The 19,820-nt window shown below is 41.4% G+C and overlaps 1 protein-coding gene across 6 annotated transcripts in view; it reads left to right on the top strand.

Annotated features, from left to right (window-relative positions):
* Positions 1-19,820, top strand: part of LOC110490120 (stromal interaction molecule 1) — a 106,102-nt gene that overhangs the window by 75,566 nt on the left and 10,716 nt on the right. For all 6 annotated transcript variants that reach the window (XM_021563300.2, XM_036944419.1, XM_036944417.1 and 3 more), the window contains 2 exons: positions 9,479-9,656; positions 16,290-16,457. In XM_021563300.2, the coding sequence (XP_021418975.2) occupies positions 9,479-9,656; positions 16,290-16,457 (346 nt within the window). The remainder of the gene's footprint in view (positions 1-9,478; positions 9,657-16,289; positions 16,458-19,820) is intronic.

Here is a 19,820-nt window from a genome sequence, read left to right as displayed (position 1 = left end):
CCCACTACTTATATGGGCGATATTGGTGTTTTGTTTCTTACTGAAACTTTGCCAGGAAGTAGACTAAACTAAACTACTCATTCCTTATCAGTTATATTGATATGTCCATTTTTAGATAACAGGATTGTTTTGTTTTATTTATTTTCACCAAAGAAAACAAGTGATAGACAACTAGGGCTGACCCCAATTAGTCGATAATAATTAGTTGATAATGACAATAGTTTCTCAATGTATTTGAAAAATCTTTCCAGGTCTCTCCCTTTGATAACCACTCAGCGTGAAAGGAAAAATGTCATGCTCTGATCCAGTGGAAACATAAAATGGCTTCTTATCAGTGCTTATCAGTGCTCGACTTGGACTGAAATAGGTTCCGGTACTCATTTTGGGTGCTGGTACTGTTTATATTTAGATGCAAGAGCTCGAGAATACTTTTGAGCTAATATTCTATAAGAGGAACAGGAACTCAAGCAGTATAATATTTGAGGTGTCGGTACTCGGCTCCGGTGAGCTCCTCCTGAGGGCCCAGATTATTTTGCACAATGTTGCAAGTTCTCTAGCTGCAAACTTTGGGTGCACTCAAATTAATAGTTGAAACCATGTTTAAAGTTTGGCTACACATGGCCTGTCTGCAACAATTTGATTTATACAATATTTATTTTTAATCCAGATCATTTTTACCTGCAGGCTGTAAAAAAAAAAAAAAGTGGCTTTATATAGGCTATTTTTGCATTGTTGGCAATGGCAATAGAAGTTACTTTTTAGGTTTGTATAATTTTCATTTAGATTTGGATCGAATTTTGATTAAGCATATGACACTGATTTTGAGATATGAAGACATTATTATAAGTTAAATGAAACTGTTCCAAAATATTTGCATATGAAAACCATAAGGGATACCCTCTGTAGAAATGGCACCAGAGGAGATGGCTGCTGTTCTACGGTCTCCTAACCAATTGTGCTATTCTGTGTTTTTTTTCTGGATCACCTGTACTCCACACACAGAGACGCGTACAAAGCTCTCCCTCACCCTCCATTTGGTAAATCCGACCACAACTCTATCCTCCTGATTCCTGCCTACAAGCGTAAATGAAAGCAGGAAGCACCAGTGACTCGGTCTATAAAAAAGTGGTCAGATGAAGCAGATGCTAAACTACAGGACTGCTTTGCTTTCACAGCTTGGAACATTTTCCGGGATTCTTCCGATGACATTGAGGAATACACCACATCAGTCACTGGCTTTATCAATAAGTGCATTGAGATGAAGTCAGATGAACTGGTCAGTCTGTGGTCTTATAGATGAGGGGATACAGATGAACTGGTCAGTCTGTGGTCTTATAGATGAGGAGATACAGATGAACTGGTCAGTCTGTAGTCTTATAGATGAGGGGATACAGATTAACTGGTCAGTCTGTGGTCTTATAGATGAGGAGATACAGATGAACTGGTCAGTCTGTGGTCTTATAGATGAGGGGATACAGATGAACTGGTCAGTCTGTGGTCTTATAGATGAGGGGATACAGAGGAACTGGTCAGTCTGTGGTCTTATAGATGAGGGGATACAGATGGAGTGTAAAGTATTCAACAAGTCAGATGAACTGGTCAATCTGTGGTCTTATAGATGAGGAGATACAGATGAACTGGTCAGTCTGTGGTCTTATAGATGAGGGGATACAGAGGAACTGGTCAGTCTGTAGTCTTATAGATGAGGGGATACAGATTAACTGGTCAGTCTGTGGTCTTATAAATGAGGGGATACAGAGGAACTGGTCAGTCTGTAGTCTTATAGATGAGGGGATAAAGATTAACTGGTCAGTCTGTGGTCTTATAGATGAGGGGATACAGATAGATAAAGTATTCAACAAGTCAGATGAACTGGTCAATCTGTGGTCTTATAGATGAGGAGATACAGATGAACTGGTCAGTCTGTGGTCTTATAGATGAGGGGATACAGAGGAACTGGTCAGTCTGTAGTCTTATAGATGAGGGGATACAGATTAACTGGTCAGTCTGTGGTCTTATAGATGAGGGGATACAGAGGAACTGGTCAGTCTGTGGTCTTATAGATGAGGGGATACAGATAGATGGAGTATAAAGTATTCAACAAGTCAGATGAACTGGTCAGTCTGTGGTCTTATAGATGAGGGGATACAGATGAACTGGTCAGTCTGTGGTCTTATAGATGAGGAGATACAGATGAACTGGTCAGTCTGTGGTCTTATAGATGAGGGGATACAGAGGAACTGGTCAGTCTGTGGTCTTATAGATGAGGGGATACAGATGGAGTGTAAAGTATTCAACAAGTCAGATGAACTGGTCAATCTGTGGTCTTATAGATGAGGAGATACAGATGAACTGGTCAGTCTGTGGTCTTATAGATGAGGGGATACAGAGGAACTGGTCAGTCTGTAGTCTTATAGATGAGGGGATACAGATTAACTGGTCAGTCTGTGGTCTTATAGATGAGGGGATACAGATAGATGGAGTATAAAGTATTCAACAAGTCAGATGAACTGGTCAGTCTGTGGTCTTATGGATGAGGGGATACAGAGGAACTGGTCAGTCTGTAGTCTTATAGATGAGGGGATACAGATAGATGGAGTATAAAGTATTCAACAAGTCAGATGAACTGGTCAGTCTGTGGTCTTATGGATGAGGGGATACAGAGGAACTGGTCAGTCTGTGGTCTTATAGATGAGGGGATACAGATGAACTGGTCAGTCTGTGGTCTTATAGATGAGGAGATACAGATGAACTGGTCAGTCTGTGGTCTTATAGATGAGGGGATACAGAGGAACTGGTCAGTCTGTGGTCTTATAGATGAGGGGATACAGATTAACTGGTCAGTCTGTGGTCTTATAGATGAGGGGATACAGAGGAACTGGTCAGTCTGTGGTCTTATAGATGAGGGGATACAGAGGAACTGGTCAGTCTGTGGTCTTATAGATGAGGGGATACAGATGAACTGGTCAGTCTGTGGTCTTATGGATGAGGAGATACAGATGAACTGGTCAGTCTGTGGTCTTATAGATGAGGGGATACAGAGGAACTGGTCAGTCTGTGGTCTTATAGATGAGGGGATACAGATAGATGGAGTATAAAGTATTCAACAAGTCACATGAACTGGTCAGTCTGTGGTCTTATGGATGAGGGGATACAGATGAACTGGTCAGTCTGTGGTCTTATAGATGAGGGGATACAGAGGAACTGGTCAGTCTGTGGTCTTATAGATGAGGGGATACAGATGAACTGGTCAGTCTGTGGTCTTATAGATGAGGAGATACAGATGAACTGGTCAGTCTGTGGTCTTATAGATGAGGGGATACAGAGGAACTGGTCAGTCTGTGGTCTTATAGATGAGGGGATACAGATTAACTGGTCAGTCTGTGGTCTTATAGATGAGGAGATACAGAGGAACTGGTCAGTCTGTAGTCTTATAGATGAGGGGATACAGAGGAACTGGTCAGTCTGTAGTCTTATAGATGAGGGGATACAGATTAACTGGTCAGTCTGTGGTCTTATAGATGAGGGGATACAGATTAACTGGTCAGTCTGTAGTCTTATAGATGAGGGGATGCAGATAGATGGAGTATAAAGTATTCAACAAGTCAGATGAACTGGTCAGTCTGTGGTCTTATGGATGAGGGGATACAGATGAACTGGTCAGTCTGTGGTCTTATAGATGAGGGGATACAGAGGAACTGGTCAGTCTGTGGTCTTATAGATGAGGGGTTACAGATGAACTGGTCAGTCTGTGGTCTTATAGATGAGGAGATACAGATGAACTGGTCAGTCTGTGGTCTTATAGATGAGGGGATACAGATTAACTGGTCAGTCTGTGGTCTTATAGATGAGGGGATACAGAGGAACTGGTCAGTCTGTAGTCTTATAGATGAGGGGATACAGATAGATGGAGTATAAAGTATTCAACAAGTCAGATGAACTGGTCAGTCTGTGGTCTTATGGATGAGGGGATACAGAGGAACTGGTCAGTCTGTGGTCTTATAGATGAGGGGATACAGATGAACTGGTCAGTCTGCGGTCTTATAGATGAGGAGATACAGATGAACTGGTCAGTCTGTGGTCTTATAGATGAGGGGATACAGAGGAACTGGTCAGTCTGTGGTCTTATAGATGAGGGGATACAGATTAACTGGTCAGTCTGTGGTCTTATAGATGAGGAGATACAGAGGAACTGGTCAGTCTGTAGTCTTATAGATGAGGGGATACAGAGGAACTGGTCAGTCTGTAGTCTTATAGATGAGGGGATACAGATTAACTGGTCAGTCTGTGGTCTTATAGATGAGGGGATACAGATTAACTGGTCAGTCTGTGGTCTTATAGATGAGGGGATACAGATGAACTGGTCAGTCTGATGTCTTATAGATGAGGGGATACAGTGGAACTGGTCAGTCTGTAGTCTTATAGATGAGGGGATACAGATAGATGGAATGTAAAGTATTCAACCAGTCGGATGAACTGGTCAGTCTGTGGTCTTATAGATGAGGAGATACAGAGGAACTGGTCAGTCTGTGGTCTTATAGATGAGGAGATACAAATGAACTGGTCAGTCTGTGGTCTTATAGATGATGGGATACAGATACAGTGCCTTGCGAAAGTATTCGGCCCCCTTGAACTTTGCGACCTTTTGCCACATTTCAGGCTTCAAACATAAAGATATAAAACTGTATTTTTTTGTGAAGAATCAACAACAAGTGGGACACAATCATGAAGTGGAACGACATTTATTGGATATTTCAAACTTTTTTAACAAATCAAAAACTGAAAAATTGGGCGTGCACAATCATTCAGCCCCCTTAAGTTAATACTTTGTAGCGCCACCTTTTGCTGCGATTACAGCTGTAAGTCGCTTGGGGTATGTCTCTATCAGTTTTGCACATCGAGAGACTGAAATTTTTTCCCATTCCTCCTTGCAAAACAGCTCGAGCTCAGTGAGATTGGATGGAGAGCATTTGTGAACAGCAGTTTTCAGTTCTTTCCACAGATTCTCGATTGGATTCAGGTCTGGACTTTGACTTGGCCATTCTAACACCTGGATATGTTTATTTTTGAACCATTCCATTGTAGATTTTGCTTTATGTTTTGGATCATTGTCTTGTTGGAAGACAAATCTCCGTCCCAGTCTCAGGTCTTTTGCAGACTCCATCAGGTTTTCTTCCAGAGTGGTCCTGTATTTGGCTCCATCCATCTTCCCATCAATTTTAACCATCTTCCCTGTCCCACTGAAGAAAAGCAGGCCCAAACCATGATGCTGCCACCACCATGTTTGACAGTGGGGATAGGGTGTGTTCAGGGTGATGAGCTGTGTTGCTTTTACGCCAAACATAACGTTTTGCATTGTTGCCAAAAAGTTCAATTTTGGTTTCATCTGACCAGAGCACCTTCTTCCACATGTTTGGTGTGTCTCCCAGGTGGCTTGTGGCAAACTTTAAACAACACTTTTTATGGATATCTTTAAGAAATGGCTTTCTTCTTGCCACTCTTCCATAAAGGCCAGATTTGTGCAATATACGACTGATTGTTGTCCTATGGACAGAGTCTCCCACCTCAGCTGTAGATCTCTGCAGTTCATCCAGAGTGATCATGGGCCTCTTGGCTGCATCTCTGATCAGTCTTCTCCTTGTATGAGCTGAACGTTTAGAGGGACGGCCAGGTCTTGGTAGATTTGCAGTGGTCTGATTCTCCTTCCATTTCAATATTATCGCTTGCACAGTGCTCCTTGGGATGTTTAAAGCTTGGGAAATCTTTTTGAATCCAAATCCGGCTTTAAACTTCTTCACAACAGTATCTCAGACCTGCCTGGTGTGTTCCTTGTTCTTCATGATGCTCTCTGCGCTTTTAACGGACCTCTGAGACTATCACAGTGCAAGTGCATTTATACGGAGACTTGATTACACACAGGTGGATTGTATTTATCATCATTAGTCATTTAGGTCAACATTGGATCATTCAGAGATCCTCACTGAACTTCTGGAGAGAGTTTGCTGCACTGAAAGTAAAGGGGCTGAATAATTTTGCACGCCCAATTTTTCAGTTTTTGATTTGTTAAAAAAGTTTGAAATATCCAATAAATGTTGTTCCACTTCATGATTGTGTCCCACTTGTTGTTGATCCTTCACAAAAAAATACAGTTTTATATCTTTATGTTTGAAGCCTGAAATGTGACAAAAGGTCGCAAAGTTCAAGGGGGCCGAATACTTTCGCAAGGCACTGTAGATGGAGTGTAAAGTATGTCCGTCTGTGGTTCTCACATAAGTTTATGTTGTAATTCATGTTGGCTTCATTAATATCTAACGGGTTAAAAACCATGTTATCAGAGTTGATATCCTTGGCTTCATTAACCTCTTGAATCTAGGGGGCAGTATTTTCATTTTTGGAAAAATAACGTCCCCAAAGTAAACAGCTATTTTGTCAGGACAAGATGCTAGAATATGCATATAATTGACAGCTTAGGATAGAAAAGACTCTAAAGTTTCCAAAACTGTAAAAATATTATCTGTGAGTATAACAGAACTGATATTGCAGGTGAAAGCCTGAGAAAAATCCAAACAGGAAGGGACTCTCATTTAGAAGGCTCTGCATTCCGATGCACCGCTATTGATCAGTGAATGAGATATCAACCAGATTCCTTTTTCTATGGCTTCCCTAATGTGTCTAGTGTCACAATACATAGTTTCAGGCTTTTATTTTGAAAAATGAGCCTGAACGTCAACATTGCGTCAGTGGTCAGCTGAAGTCTCTCAGAGTGTTTTGTGCGTAAAGGACAAATGCGGCCATTGTTTCTCTCTATCCTACTAAGAAGCCACCAGTCCCGATATATTATCGAATAGATATTTGAAAAACACGAGGATTGATTATAAACAACGTTTGCCATGTTTCTGTCGATATTATGGAGCCAATTTGGAATATTTTTCGGCGTTTTTTCGGCAATTTCCGGTCGATTTCTCAGGAAAACGTGAAGAACAAACGGAGCTATTTCGCCTAGAAAAATAATATTTTTGGAGGAAAAAAGGAACATTTGCTATCTAACTGGGAGTCTCTTGAGTGAAAACATCCGAAGCTCATCCAAGGTAAACGATTTAATTTGATTGCTTTTCTGATTTTCTTGACCAGGTTGCCTGCTGCTAGCTAGTCATCATGCTATGCTAGGCTATCGATAAACTTACACAAATGCTTGTCTTGCTTTGGCTGTAAAGCATTTTTTTCAAAATCTGAGATGACAGGGTGATTAACAAAAGGCTAAGCTGTGTTTCAAGATATTTCACTTGTGATTTCATGAATAGGAATATTTTCTAGTAATATTTATGTCCGTTGCGTTATGCTAATTAGTGTCAGTTGATGATTATGCTTCCGGACCCGGGATGGGTTGTATCAAGATTAATATCTAACGGGTTAGCTTGTTATGGCTGCAATCCCGCTAACTGGATCGATATGACAACTACCAGTGAAAATAGAGGGCGCCAAATTCAAACCACAGAAATCTCATAATTACAATTCCTAAAACATACTTGTTATGTTGAGAAATCCACCGGAAACCTCTGTCTTTTACGCAAGAATCACTCTGAGAGCCCTCAGCTGGTCACTTACGCAATGTAGTCGTTTACGCTCATTCTTCAACATAAAGGCGTGAAACTACGTCAAAATGCTGTAGACACCGTAGGGAATACGTCGAAAAAGGAATCTGGTTGATATCCCTTTCAATGGCCAATAGGGGTGCATAGGAACTCAACAGTTTCAAAATAAGAGGCACTTCCTTATTGGATTTTCCTCAGGGTTTTGGAAACTTTAGAATGTTTTCTATCCTAAGCCGTCAATTATATGCATATTCTAGCATCTGGTCCTGAGAAATAGGCAGTTTACTTTGGGAACGTTATTTTTCCAAAAATAAAAACAGTGCCCCCTAGTTTCAAGAGGATATTATTAATCCTCTCTCTATTTCACTCTTTCACTTTTTCTCTGTCTTCCCTTCATCTCCTGTGTCGTGTCTTTACTATCATTAAACTGAAGGCTTTGTTTTTATCAACGATTCTCTGTAATTAGTTACTCGTTTAAACTGAATAATCATGTAACTGTAATTAACTAGGAAGTTGGGGCACCAAGGAAAGTATTCAGATTACAAAGTTATAATTTCCCAATATAACCTTTCAGATATTTTCATATCTGATCAATGAATCAATGGTTAATGAATTATTTACTTTACCTCACGTTAGTCTCATTCCAAACGTCGTAAATTGTTGGTTATCTGCACAAACCCAGTTTTCACTATGAGTCATCCTTACATCAATTGTCTTAAATCATTTATTTATTACTAACTAAGTAATTCACAGAAATGCATAAACAAACAGTAAATATGGTTACATGAAATAATAGAATGTGGACTGACCCGGCATGGCGGCTTGTTTGACAAAAGGGGAGTGGGGGTTTGAACAAGAAGTCACTACAGAGGTAATTATAACAATTAAAATGCTAATCCTTTACACATAAACACTCACTCATTCGGGAACAATTGCAATCAACATATATATTTACGCTCAGTGTGTCGTCTTGATCGCTGGTGAAAAGTCTTTCTTTTGAAGAATTGTCCGTCTCTCTCCTGTCTTGGTTAGAGGGGATAGTTCAAAGTGACATTTGTTATAGAATGGATGTTTCGGCGGTTGTCGTTCTTCGCGTTCAATGATGCCGAATTCCTAGATGCAGACTAGTTAGTAATCAATATCAAAGACTTGTTCTCATTCTGTCGGTATCAATAGTCTAAGAGTTTAACCACATGGTATGGTTAAAAAGATTCAGCAATGTTCTACACCTTTAGCCCTCTCGTAATTGAGGTAAGCTTGGTCTGCTGATAATTTCTCAAAGTTGGGTTTTATTCGGAATGGCAGAAGAGGGCTTTTCACAGGATGTCTGACCCTAACTGGGCTCAGGGGCGGTCCTCTGATTTAGTTCAAATCAAAAGGGAATTGTATTTTTCTTCATTAAACAGTCCACAATCATATTACAGAATTATACAAACAGTATCATACTCACTCATTTATCTTATACAACAATTAGATGTAAACCTCATATCTGAGGCTATTATATAAACAGCGTTATGGTAATGTGGCCACACCGTCTCTCTTGAGCTTCCCAAGTTGTGCCAAACGGACCAGTTCGTAGCTGGATTCTTCGCCGATCTTTTACACTTTCTCTGGAACATGAAATTTGTTCGTACCTCAAGTTCTGTGAGGTGGAAGGATTTCCTTTGTCTCCATGAAAAACTACTCTATAACTGTGTGTCCATGAGGTCTTCTCAGGAATTTACGACCTCTGACCACAGTAGTCTGGTTGTAGAAGCAGAGAGCGGGGGATGGTGCTCGCTGTACTCAAAGAGGGCAACATCATGACACCTGCCACTATCTTCTTTTGCCCTCTCTTTCTCATCTCTCGCTCTCTCGCTCTCCCCCATCTCTCCTTCTCTCTGTAGGTTGCAGATTGCCCAGGAGGAGCATCGTAGTGTGGAGGTTGAGAAGGTAACGTTGGAGCAACGTCTGAGGGACGAGATCAACGAAGCCAAGCAAGAGGCCCAGAGACTCGGTAAGCTACGGGAGGGAACAGAGAACGAGTGGAGCAGGCAGAAATACGCTGAGGAAGAGCTGGATCAGGTACACACACTGCATACAAACATACAGTACACCTGTACATACACACACCTGTTTATACACATACACCTGTATACTGTACATACACAGCATACACACATTAACACACACACACACAAACTGCATAAACAATGCTTACACACACACACACACACAAATAAATATGCCTGTATACAGTGCATTTGGAAAGTATTCAGACCCTGTGACTTTTTCCACATTTTGTTACATTAGACTTTTTCTAAAATTGATTAAATCGTTTTTTTTAATACACAATATACACACAATACCCCATAACGACAAAGCAAAAACAGGTTATTAGAAATGTTTGCAAGTATATTAAAAATAAAAAACTCATATCACATTTACATAAGTATTCAGACGCTTTTCTCAGTACTTTCTTGAAGCGTTCCACCAAATCTATTAATTTTAAAATGTTGATTACTTCTACTTGCCTTTATTATTCACCTGATGAGAAGACATGTTTTTATACACATTTTTACCGACCGCCTTGATTCGATCTTTTGTAGCAAATGTGAAATTGTTTTTTTTACATTGGATAAAAGCAGAGACACAGAGCTACAAAATGGTATATCATAAACTACATTTAAGGAACAATGGGAAAGTAATTCTGCTTTGAAAGTTAATAAACTTGTAACCTAATTTTTGAGAAAATGTTCTTTGAATGCTTTGGTACCTACTGGAGAGCCCTTTGTCTACACCCATTCAGCATCGTTCACACCCTCTTAAGCTTTAGCCCCACCCATCTCATTAAGGTTTGATCTGAGCATTCTGTCCTAACAACAACAGTCAAGCACCCAAGCTAACTGGCTAATGTCGGCTAGCTTGCTAGCTACTTCCAGACACAAATGAGAGAACAGCTCACTGACCATTTTACTCGCCCTAGCAGATATGGTTAGGCTGTTTTCATGTTATCCAGAGCGTTAGTGACTGCAACTGTGCTGCTGGCAACAATTTATGTTTTTTTTGCCAACGTTTACTGACACCAGCCATATTCAACGGGTGTTGAGCGTTTGTAAATTCGTCCGTTATTTTGCGCTCTGGCACACTCAGACGAGAGTGCCTAAGTACCAGCTACGTCTATCACCAGTTGTCGCAGTGACATTCTATTGAAATGGTTACTTGCATAATGGAGTATTTTGTTAAGGCATGTAGCTAGCTAGCTATGGGGTGTGTTTGTGAATTCAATCTGGAGTGCACTCATAGTGAGCTCAGGGCGTTGGTAAATTCAGAGCGTTTTCAGATTGTCCTTTAGTAAATTCAGAGCCCTTCGCTCTCTGAGCATTCAGAGCACACACTGGACACTCTGGCCGAGAAGTTTTGATTTGAGCGTTCTGACCTCACAAAGGCCATCAAGCACCCAAGCTAACTGTCTTACCAGCTACTTCCAGACACAAATGAGAGAACACCCCATTTTACTCCCCCTAGCAGAGCTGGTTAGGCTGTTTTCATGTTATCCAGAGCGTTGGTGACTGTAACTGTGCTGCTGGCGACAGTTTAATTACACTTTTTTTGCCATATTCAACTGGTGTTGAGCGTTCGTAAATTCATCAGTTATTCTGCGCTCTGGCACATTCAGACAAGAGTGCTCTGAAATTGGAGGAGATAGCCAGAAGGACATTACGAACACACCCGAGGTAAACAATTAATCATAATCCCAACTCATGTATCTGCAGGTAGATAACCAAACAGGTTCAATATTAGCTAGCTTACATTACGCTATAACTAGCAAATCAAATGGCTCTCAGATACGAATAATAAGATCATATACATAACATTAGCTTGTGAGCCAGCCAGCTATCATTAGCTAGCTAGCTAACAGTACACATTAACTTGAAATTAAAATGTCTTTCTGTCAAAATTGGAAACGTGTAATATCTGAAAATGCAGCTAGCTAGACTATCTTACCCATAACGTTACATAATGGATGGACGCTTCTCCCTGTCACAGATGCCATGGTTGCCCTTAGTTTGAAGATGTAATCTGGGGACAGGTGTTTTCTCCATCTCCTTAGCTATCAAACTGACCAGCTCAAATAGACACAAGCGTGCTATATGGCAGACCAATCCAAACTCATCTTTTGTCATGTCCAGCCCACCCATTCTCTCAGCCAACAATGGCTAGCGGGAAGGTTGCTGGCTTTTTCTGTGGTTAAACCAACTTAGCTCGTAATTATATTTATTTATTTGTATTTACAGATGGCATACAAGTCTGTTATTAAGGCACACGAAAGTTCACATGTTCCAGTAGGTATTTCCTGCAAAAAATACATTTTGATAAACTTATTTTTATGTTCAAATGGCTCTCCTGTGAAGTAGTGACCCGCGACATATGCCTAGTTTCCTGAATCAAGTCATATATGATGGGGGTTTCTGGGTGGCCAATTTTTATTTTTTATTTATTTTTATTTCACCTTTATTTAATCAGGTGGGCAAGTTGAGGTCAAGTTCTCATTTACAATTGCGACCTGGCCAAGATAAAGCAAAGTAGTTCGACACATACAACAACACAGAGTTACACATGGAGTAAAACAAACATACAGTCAATAGTACAGTGAAAAAATAAGTCTATATACGATGTGAGATAAGGGAGGTAAAGGCAAAAAAAAGGCCATGTGCCGAAGTAAATACAATATAGCAAGTAAAACACTGGAATGGTAGATTTGCATTGGAAAAATGTGCAAAGTAGAAATAAAAATAATGGGGTGCAAAGGAGAAAAATAAATAAATAAATTAATATATACAGTAGGGGAAGGATGCTTTGTTTTGCGAAATAGGAAGCCAATTCTAGATTTAACTTTGGATTGGAGATGTTTGATGTGAGTCTGGAAGGAGAGTTTACAGTCTAACCAGACACTTAGGTATTTGTAGTTGTCCACGTATTCTAAGTCAGAACCGTCCAGAGTAGTGATGCTGGACAGGAGGGCAGGTGAAGGCAGCGATCGGTTGAAGAGCATGCATTTAGTTTTACTTGTATTTAAGAGCAGTTGGAGGCCACGGAAGGAGAGTTGTATGGCATTGAAGCTTGTCTGGAGGGTTGTTAACACAGTGTCCAAAGAAGGGCCAGAAGTATACAGAATGGTATCGTCTCACCAGCAGCAAGAGCGACAACATTGATGTATACAGAGAAGAGAGGCGGCCCAAGAATTGAACCCTGTGACACTCCCATAGAGACTGCCAGAGGCCCGGACAACAGGCCCTCCGATTTGACATACTGAACTCTATGAGAGAAGTAGTTGGTGACCCAGGCGAGGCAATCACTTGAGAAACCAAAGCTATCGAGTCTGCCGATGAGGATGTGGTGATTGACAGAGTCGAAAGCCTTGGCCACGTCAATTAATACGGCTGCACAGTATTGTTTCTTATCGATGGCGGTTAAGATATCGTTTAGGACCTTGAGCGTGGCTGAGGTGCACCCATGACCAGCTCTGAAACCAGATTGCATAGCGGAGAAGGTGCAGTGGGATTTGAAATGGTCGGTAATCTGTTTGTTGACTTGGCTTTCGAAGACCTTAGAAAGGCAGGGTAGGATAGATATAGGTCTGTAGCAGTTTGTGTCTAGAGTGTCCCCCGCTTTGAAGAGGGGGATGACCGCAGCTGATTTCCAATTTTTGCGGATCTCAGACAAATCAAATCAAATGTATTTATATAGCCCTTCGTACATCAGCTGATATCTCAAAGTGCTGTACAGAAACCCAGCCTAAAACCCCAACCAGCAAGCAATGCAGGTGTAGAAGCACGGTGGCTAGCAAAAACTCCCTAGAAAGGCCAAAACCTAGGAAGAAACCTTTAGAAACCTAAACCTAGAGAGGAACCAGGCTATGTGGGGTGGCCAGTCCTCTTCTGGCTGTGCCGGTCGGAGATTATCACGGAACATGGCCAAGATGTTCAAATGTTCATAAATGACCAGCATGGTCAAATAATAATAAGGCAGAACAGTTGAAACTGGAGCAGCAGCACGGCCAGGTGGACTGGGGACAGCAAGGAGTCATCATGTCAGGTAGTCCTGAGGCATGGTCCTAGGGCTCAGGTCCTTCGAGAGAGAGAAAGAAAGAGAGAAATAGAGAATTAGAGTGAGCACACTTAAATTCACACAGGACACCAAATAGGACAGGAGAAGTACTCCAGATAAAACAAACTGACCCTAGCCCCCCGACACATAAACTACTGCAGCATAAATACTGGAGGCTGAGACAGGAGGGGTCAGGAGACACTGTGGCTCCATCTGAGGACACCCACGGACAGGGCCAAACAGGAAGGATATAACCCCACCCACTTTGCCAAAGCACAGCCCCCACACCACTAGAGGGATATCTTCAACCACCAACCAGACAACACGAAAGAGAGGTTGAACAGGCTAGTAATAGGGGTTGCAACAATTCCGGCAGATCATTTTAGAAAGAAAGGGTCCAGATTGTCTAGCCCGGCTGATTTGTAGGGGACCAGATTTTGCAGCTCTTTCAGAACATCAGATGACTGGATTTGGGAGAAGGAGAAATGGGGAATGCTTGGGCGAGTTGCTGTGGGGGGTACAGTGCAGTTGACCGGGGTAAGGGGTAGCCAGTTGGAAAGCATGGCCAGCTGTAGAAAAATGCTTATTGAAATGTTCAATAATAGTGGATTTATCGGTGGTGACAAAGTTTCCTATCAGCTGGGAGGAGGTGTTCTTATTCTCCATGGACTTTACAGCTTGAAAGCCAAGGCTGCTTGAAAAGTGGTCTTCAAATTTGCAAGTTTACAAACCATATGCAACCAATTTGAAGAAGACAATGCTCTCCAATCATTGACTGATCACTCCCAACCCATAGGAATTCCCACTCAGATGACTACTTTTAAATAGTGAAAGCCCTCAATGACAATGTCTATACCAAAATTAGTTATTTACATCTAGAGTCCTATTTATCTCTACGATTGACACTGAAACACATGTTATTTTGGCTGAATAAGGATAGGTAAACTGATCATTTAAACATCTAACAACCTAATAAAATGTTGCATAAGTAAATGTAAAACTATCAATTTTGAGATTCATACAATCAACATTAAAACATTTTTAGAGAACAATAGAGATAATATTTCTCTCAATTAAATTTAAAAATGTTGAAGATCAGGCTAAAAAACTATTATTATTATTTTTTAAATTTGGTATGCAAAAAAATAAAAAATAAATAAAAACAGTGACACTTGGACAGATATTGACACATTCAATACTGTCTTGCACACTCTTGCCTGCATCTAGCTGATCTAGGGTGTATTCGTTAGTACAACAGTTGCAAACAAGAGTTTCTATTGGAGAAATGCAGGTATGTCTATCCCAGTTTTGTTCCGTTTGCTTCCGTTTAAGAAATGTTTTTCAACAGAATCTGTGGAATGAATACACCCCTGATCATGCGTAAGCACAGTTCACTTTCATAGCAGCCACGTTGTATTCCTTCTCACATCTATGTGATCTCCTCCTCTCACCTTTTCCCTTCATTTGTGGATTTCAATGCACAACACATCAGCTGTATGTGACCAGGCGAAAACACCTACACACAGCCTACATCGTTGTCACCATATTAGCTACGTAACGTAAGTAACGTCATAGTCAATATAGCTAATAGAAGTAGCGTGTTAGTAAACCCACTACAATCATGCAGTAACTTTACAGTGTATAGTCAATTAACAGTTTAGCAGTTACACCGGCGGGCCCCGGTGGCAATAAATTAGTAAAACCAAAAGCTTACCTTGACTTGGAAAAGTTCCAGTGTTGTGTTTGATAGCCAGCTAGCTAACATAGCATGTTTGAGTAGGGTAAACTGGCAAGCTGCATTTGCTAGCTAAGTAGATGGAAAAAATGTATACTCTCTCTCGCTTATCCTTCATTTTTGAAGAAGTTAATTTGTTCAAAACTTTTCAACTATTGCATTTCTCACTCTTTGAGTGAACTATTCACCACATGTTATCCACTGCAGTGCTAGCTATCTTTAGCTTATGCTTTCAGTACTAGATTAATTCTCTGATCCATTGATTGGGTGGACAACATGTCAGTTCATGCTGCAAGAGCTCTGATAGGTTGGATGACGTCCTCTGGAAGTTGTCATAATTACTGTGTAAGTCTATGGAAGGAGGTGAGAACCATGAGCCTCCTAGGTTTTGTATTGAAGTCAATGTACCCAGAGTAGGACGGAATCTAGCTCTCCTCCAGCTACACCATGGTGCTACCCTACAAAGTGCTGTTGGGATTACTGTAGACCTTCATTGCAAAACAATCTATTTTAATCAATTATTTGGTGCCGTGAATATACTTAGTATAGTTTTATCTAAAAAGGATATATCTTTTTAAATGTTTTACAATTTACATTTTTCTAAAAGTCACTGACGATGGTCCTCCCCTTCCTCCTCTGAGCAGCCTCCACTGACCTGCATACACACCTCTACACACACCTACACACACACATACACTCATACACACACATAACATACATTCATGTGTGTATGTCTGTGAGCGTGCATGGGTGTGTATGTGTGTGTATACCTGTGTGTGTCCATCTGTTTGTTTATGTGTGCATGCACGTGTGCATACGTCTGTGTGTGCGTATACCTGTGTATATACTTGTGTGTGTATGTGTGTATCCAGGTCCGTATGGCCCTGAAGAAGGCAGAGCGGGAGCTGGAGTCTCGGGCCTGCTGGTCTCCCCCTGATGCCCTTAAGACCTGGCTGCAGCTGACCCATGAGATAGAGGTCCAGTACTACAACATCAAGAAACAGAGCGCTGAGAAACAACTACTTCAGGCCAAAGAAGGGGTGAGACACACACATACATACAGAAATCAAATCATATCAAAACATTTTGGTCACATACACATATAGTGGCAAGAAAAAGTATATGAACCCTTTGCAATTACTTGGATTTCTGCATAAATTGGTCATACAATTGTATCTGATCTTCATCTAAGTCACAACAATAGACAAACACAGTGACCTTAAACTAATAACACACACATTATTGTATTTTTCTTGTCTATTGAATACAATTTAAACATTCACAGTGTAGGTTGGAAAAACTGTGATCCCCTAGGCTAATGACTTCTCCAAAAGCTAATTGGAGTCAGGAGTCAGCTAACCTGGAGTCCAATCAATGAGATGAGATTGGAGATGTTGGTGCTAACATCTCTGTTGACTACTCTACGATACGTAAAACACTAAACAAGAATGATGTTCATGGGAGGACACCACAGAAGAAGCCACTACTGTCCAAAAAAATATTGCTGAAGTTTGCAAAAGTGCACCTGGATGTTCCAGCACTACTGGCAAAATATTCTGTGGACAGATGAAACTACACATGAGTTGTTTGGAAGGAACACACAACACTATGTGTGGAGAAAAAAAGGCTCAGCACACCAACATCAAAACCTCATCACAGCTGTAAAGTATTGTGGAGGGAGCATCATGGTTTGGGGCTGCTTTGCTGCCTCAGGGCCTGGACAGCTTGCTATCATCAACAGAAAAATTAATTCCCAAGTTTATCAAGACATTTTGCTGGAGAATATAGGCTATCTGTCCGCCAATTGAAGCTCAACAGAAGGTGGGTGATGCAGCAGGCCAACAACCCAAAACACAGAAGTAAATCAACAATAGAATGGCTTCAATAGAAGAAAGTACACCTTCTGGAGTGGCCCAGTCAGAGTCCTGACGTCAACCCGATTGAGATGCTGTGGCATGACCTCAAGAGAGCAGTTCACACCAGACACCCCAAGAATATTGCTGAACTGAAACAGTTTTGTAAAGAGGGATGGTCCAAAATTCCTCCTGACTGTTGTGCAGGTCTGATCCACAACTACAGAAAACATTTGTTTGAGGTTATTCCTGCCAATTGAGGGTCAACCAGTTATTAAATCCACTTGCCCCACCCTGCACTGTGAATGTTTACACGGTGTGTTCAATAAAGACATGAAAATATATAATTGTTTGTGTTTAAAACTGTGTTTGTCTATTGTTGTGACCTAATTTTATGACCAATTTATGCAGAAATCCAGGTATTTCCAAAGGGTTGACATACTTTTTCTTGACACTGTATTTTGCAGATGTTATTGCGGGTGTAGTGAAATGCTTGCCCAACAATACACACAAATCTAAAAGTAAAAGAATGGAATTAAGAAATATATAAAAATTAGATTGAGCAATGTCGGTGTGGCATTGACTAAAATACAGTAGAATAGAATGCAGTATATACATATGAGGTGAGTAAAGTAGTATGTAAACATTATTAAAGTGACTAGTACATAATGTTGATGCTACCATCTCTTACCACCGAAAATAACTTCTGGACATCAGAAAAGTGATTACTCACCGCGGACTGGAAGAAACTTTTTCGTTTAACGAGTCTGACGAGAAGGATATCCTGCTTTCACTAGAACAGGCCCAGATCCACGCCTTTTGTGTGAAGAAAAGACACTGGAAAATGGGCCACAGATCGGGAGTCCTTCTGAAAATCCGGAGGCGAGCGAGTAAACTCCCACTGCCTTCCATTCTTCTCGCTAATGTGCAATCATTTAAAAATAAAATGGAGGACCTGAGATTAAGATTATCCTACCAACTTGACATTAAAAACTGTAACATCTTATGTTTCACCGAGACGTGGCTGAACGAAGATACAGACAATATAGAGCTAGCGGGATTTTCCATGCACCGGCAGAACAGAGACGCTACCTCTGGTAAGACGAGGGGGGTGGGGGGTTGTCAATAACAGCTGGTGCGCGATGTCTAATATTAAAGAAGTCTCGAGGTATTGCTCGCCTGAGGTAGAGTACCTTTTAATAAGCTGTAGACCACACTATCTACCAAGAGAGTTCTCATCTATATCATTCGTAGCCATCTATTTACCACCACAAAACGAAGCTGGCACTAAGACCGCTCTCAACCAACTCTATAAGGCCATAAGCAAAGAAGAAAATGCTCACCCAGAAGTGGCGCTCCTAGTGGCCGGTGAACTTAAATCAGTTTTACCAAATTTTTACCAGCATGTCACATGTGCAACCAGGGAAGAAAAAATCCTAAACCACCTTTACTCCACACAAAGAGATGCATACAAAGCTCTCCCCCGTCCTCCATTTGGAAAATCTGACCATAATTCTATCCTCCTGATTCCTGCTTACAAACAGAAACTAAAGCAGGAAGTACCAGTGACTCGCTTAATACAGAAGTGGTCAGATGATGCGGATGCTACACTACAGGACTGTTTTGCTAGCACACACTGGAATATGTTCCAGGATTCATCCAGTGGCATTGAGGAGTACACCACCTTAGTCATCGGCTTCATCAATAAGTGCATCAATGTCGTCCCCCCTAGTGACCGTACGTACATATCCCAAGCAGAATCCATGGATTACAAGCAACGTCAGCACCAAGCTAAAGGCTAGAGCTGCCACTTTCAAGCAGCAGGACCCTAATAAGGGCGCTCATAGAAATCCCGCTATGCCCTCAGACGAACCTTCAAACCAACAAAGCGTCAACACAGGATTAAGATTGAATCCTACTACACCGGCTCTGACACCCGTTGGATGTGGCAGGGCTTGAAAACTATTACGAACTACAAAGGGAAACCGAGACGTGAGCTGCCCAGTGACGTGAGCATACCAGACGAGCTAAATGCATTTTATGCTCGCTTCAAGGTAAGCAACACTGATGCATGCACGAGAGCACCAGCTGTTCTGGATGACTATGTGATAACACTCTCGGTAGCCGATGTGAACAAGACCTTTAAACAGGTCAACATTCACAAAGCCGCTGGGCCAGACGGATTACCAGGACGTGTACTCAAAGCATGCGCGGACCAACCGTCAAGTGTCTTCACTGACATTTTCATCCTCTCCCTGACCGAGTCTGTAATACCTACATGTTTCAAGCAGACCACCATAGTTCCTGTACCCAAGGAAGCGAAGGTTACCTGCCTAAATGATTACCGCCCATGGCACTCACGTTGGTAGCCATGAAGTGTTTTGAAAGGCTGGTCATGGCACACATCAACAGCATCCTCCTGGACACCCTAGACCCACTCCAATTCACATACCGCCCCAACAGATTCACAGATGACTCAATCTCAATCACACTCCACACTCCCCTTTCTCACCTGGACAAAATAAACACCTATGTGAGAATGCTGTTAAT

The sequence above is a fragment of the Oncorhynchus mykiss genome, chromosome 15 (assembly GCF_013265735.2).
Source record: "Oncorhynchus mykiss isolate Arlee chromosome 15, USDA_OmykA_1.1, whole genome shotgun sequence".
NCBI classification, from domain to species: Eukaryota; Metazoa; Chordata; class Actinopteri; order Salmoniformes; family Salmonidae; genus Oncorhynchus; species Oncorhynchus mykiss.
The sequence above is the reverse complement of the archived record's forward strand: the minus strand, read 5'-3'. Positions and strand labels throughout refer to the sequence as shown.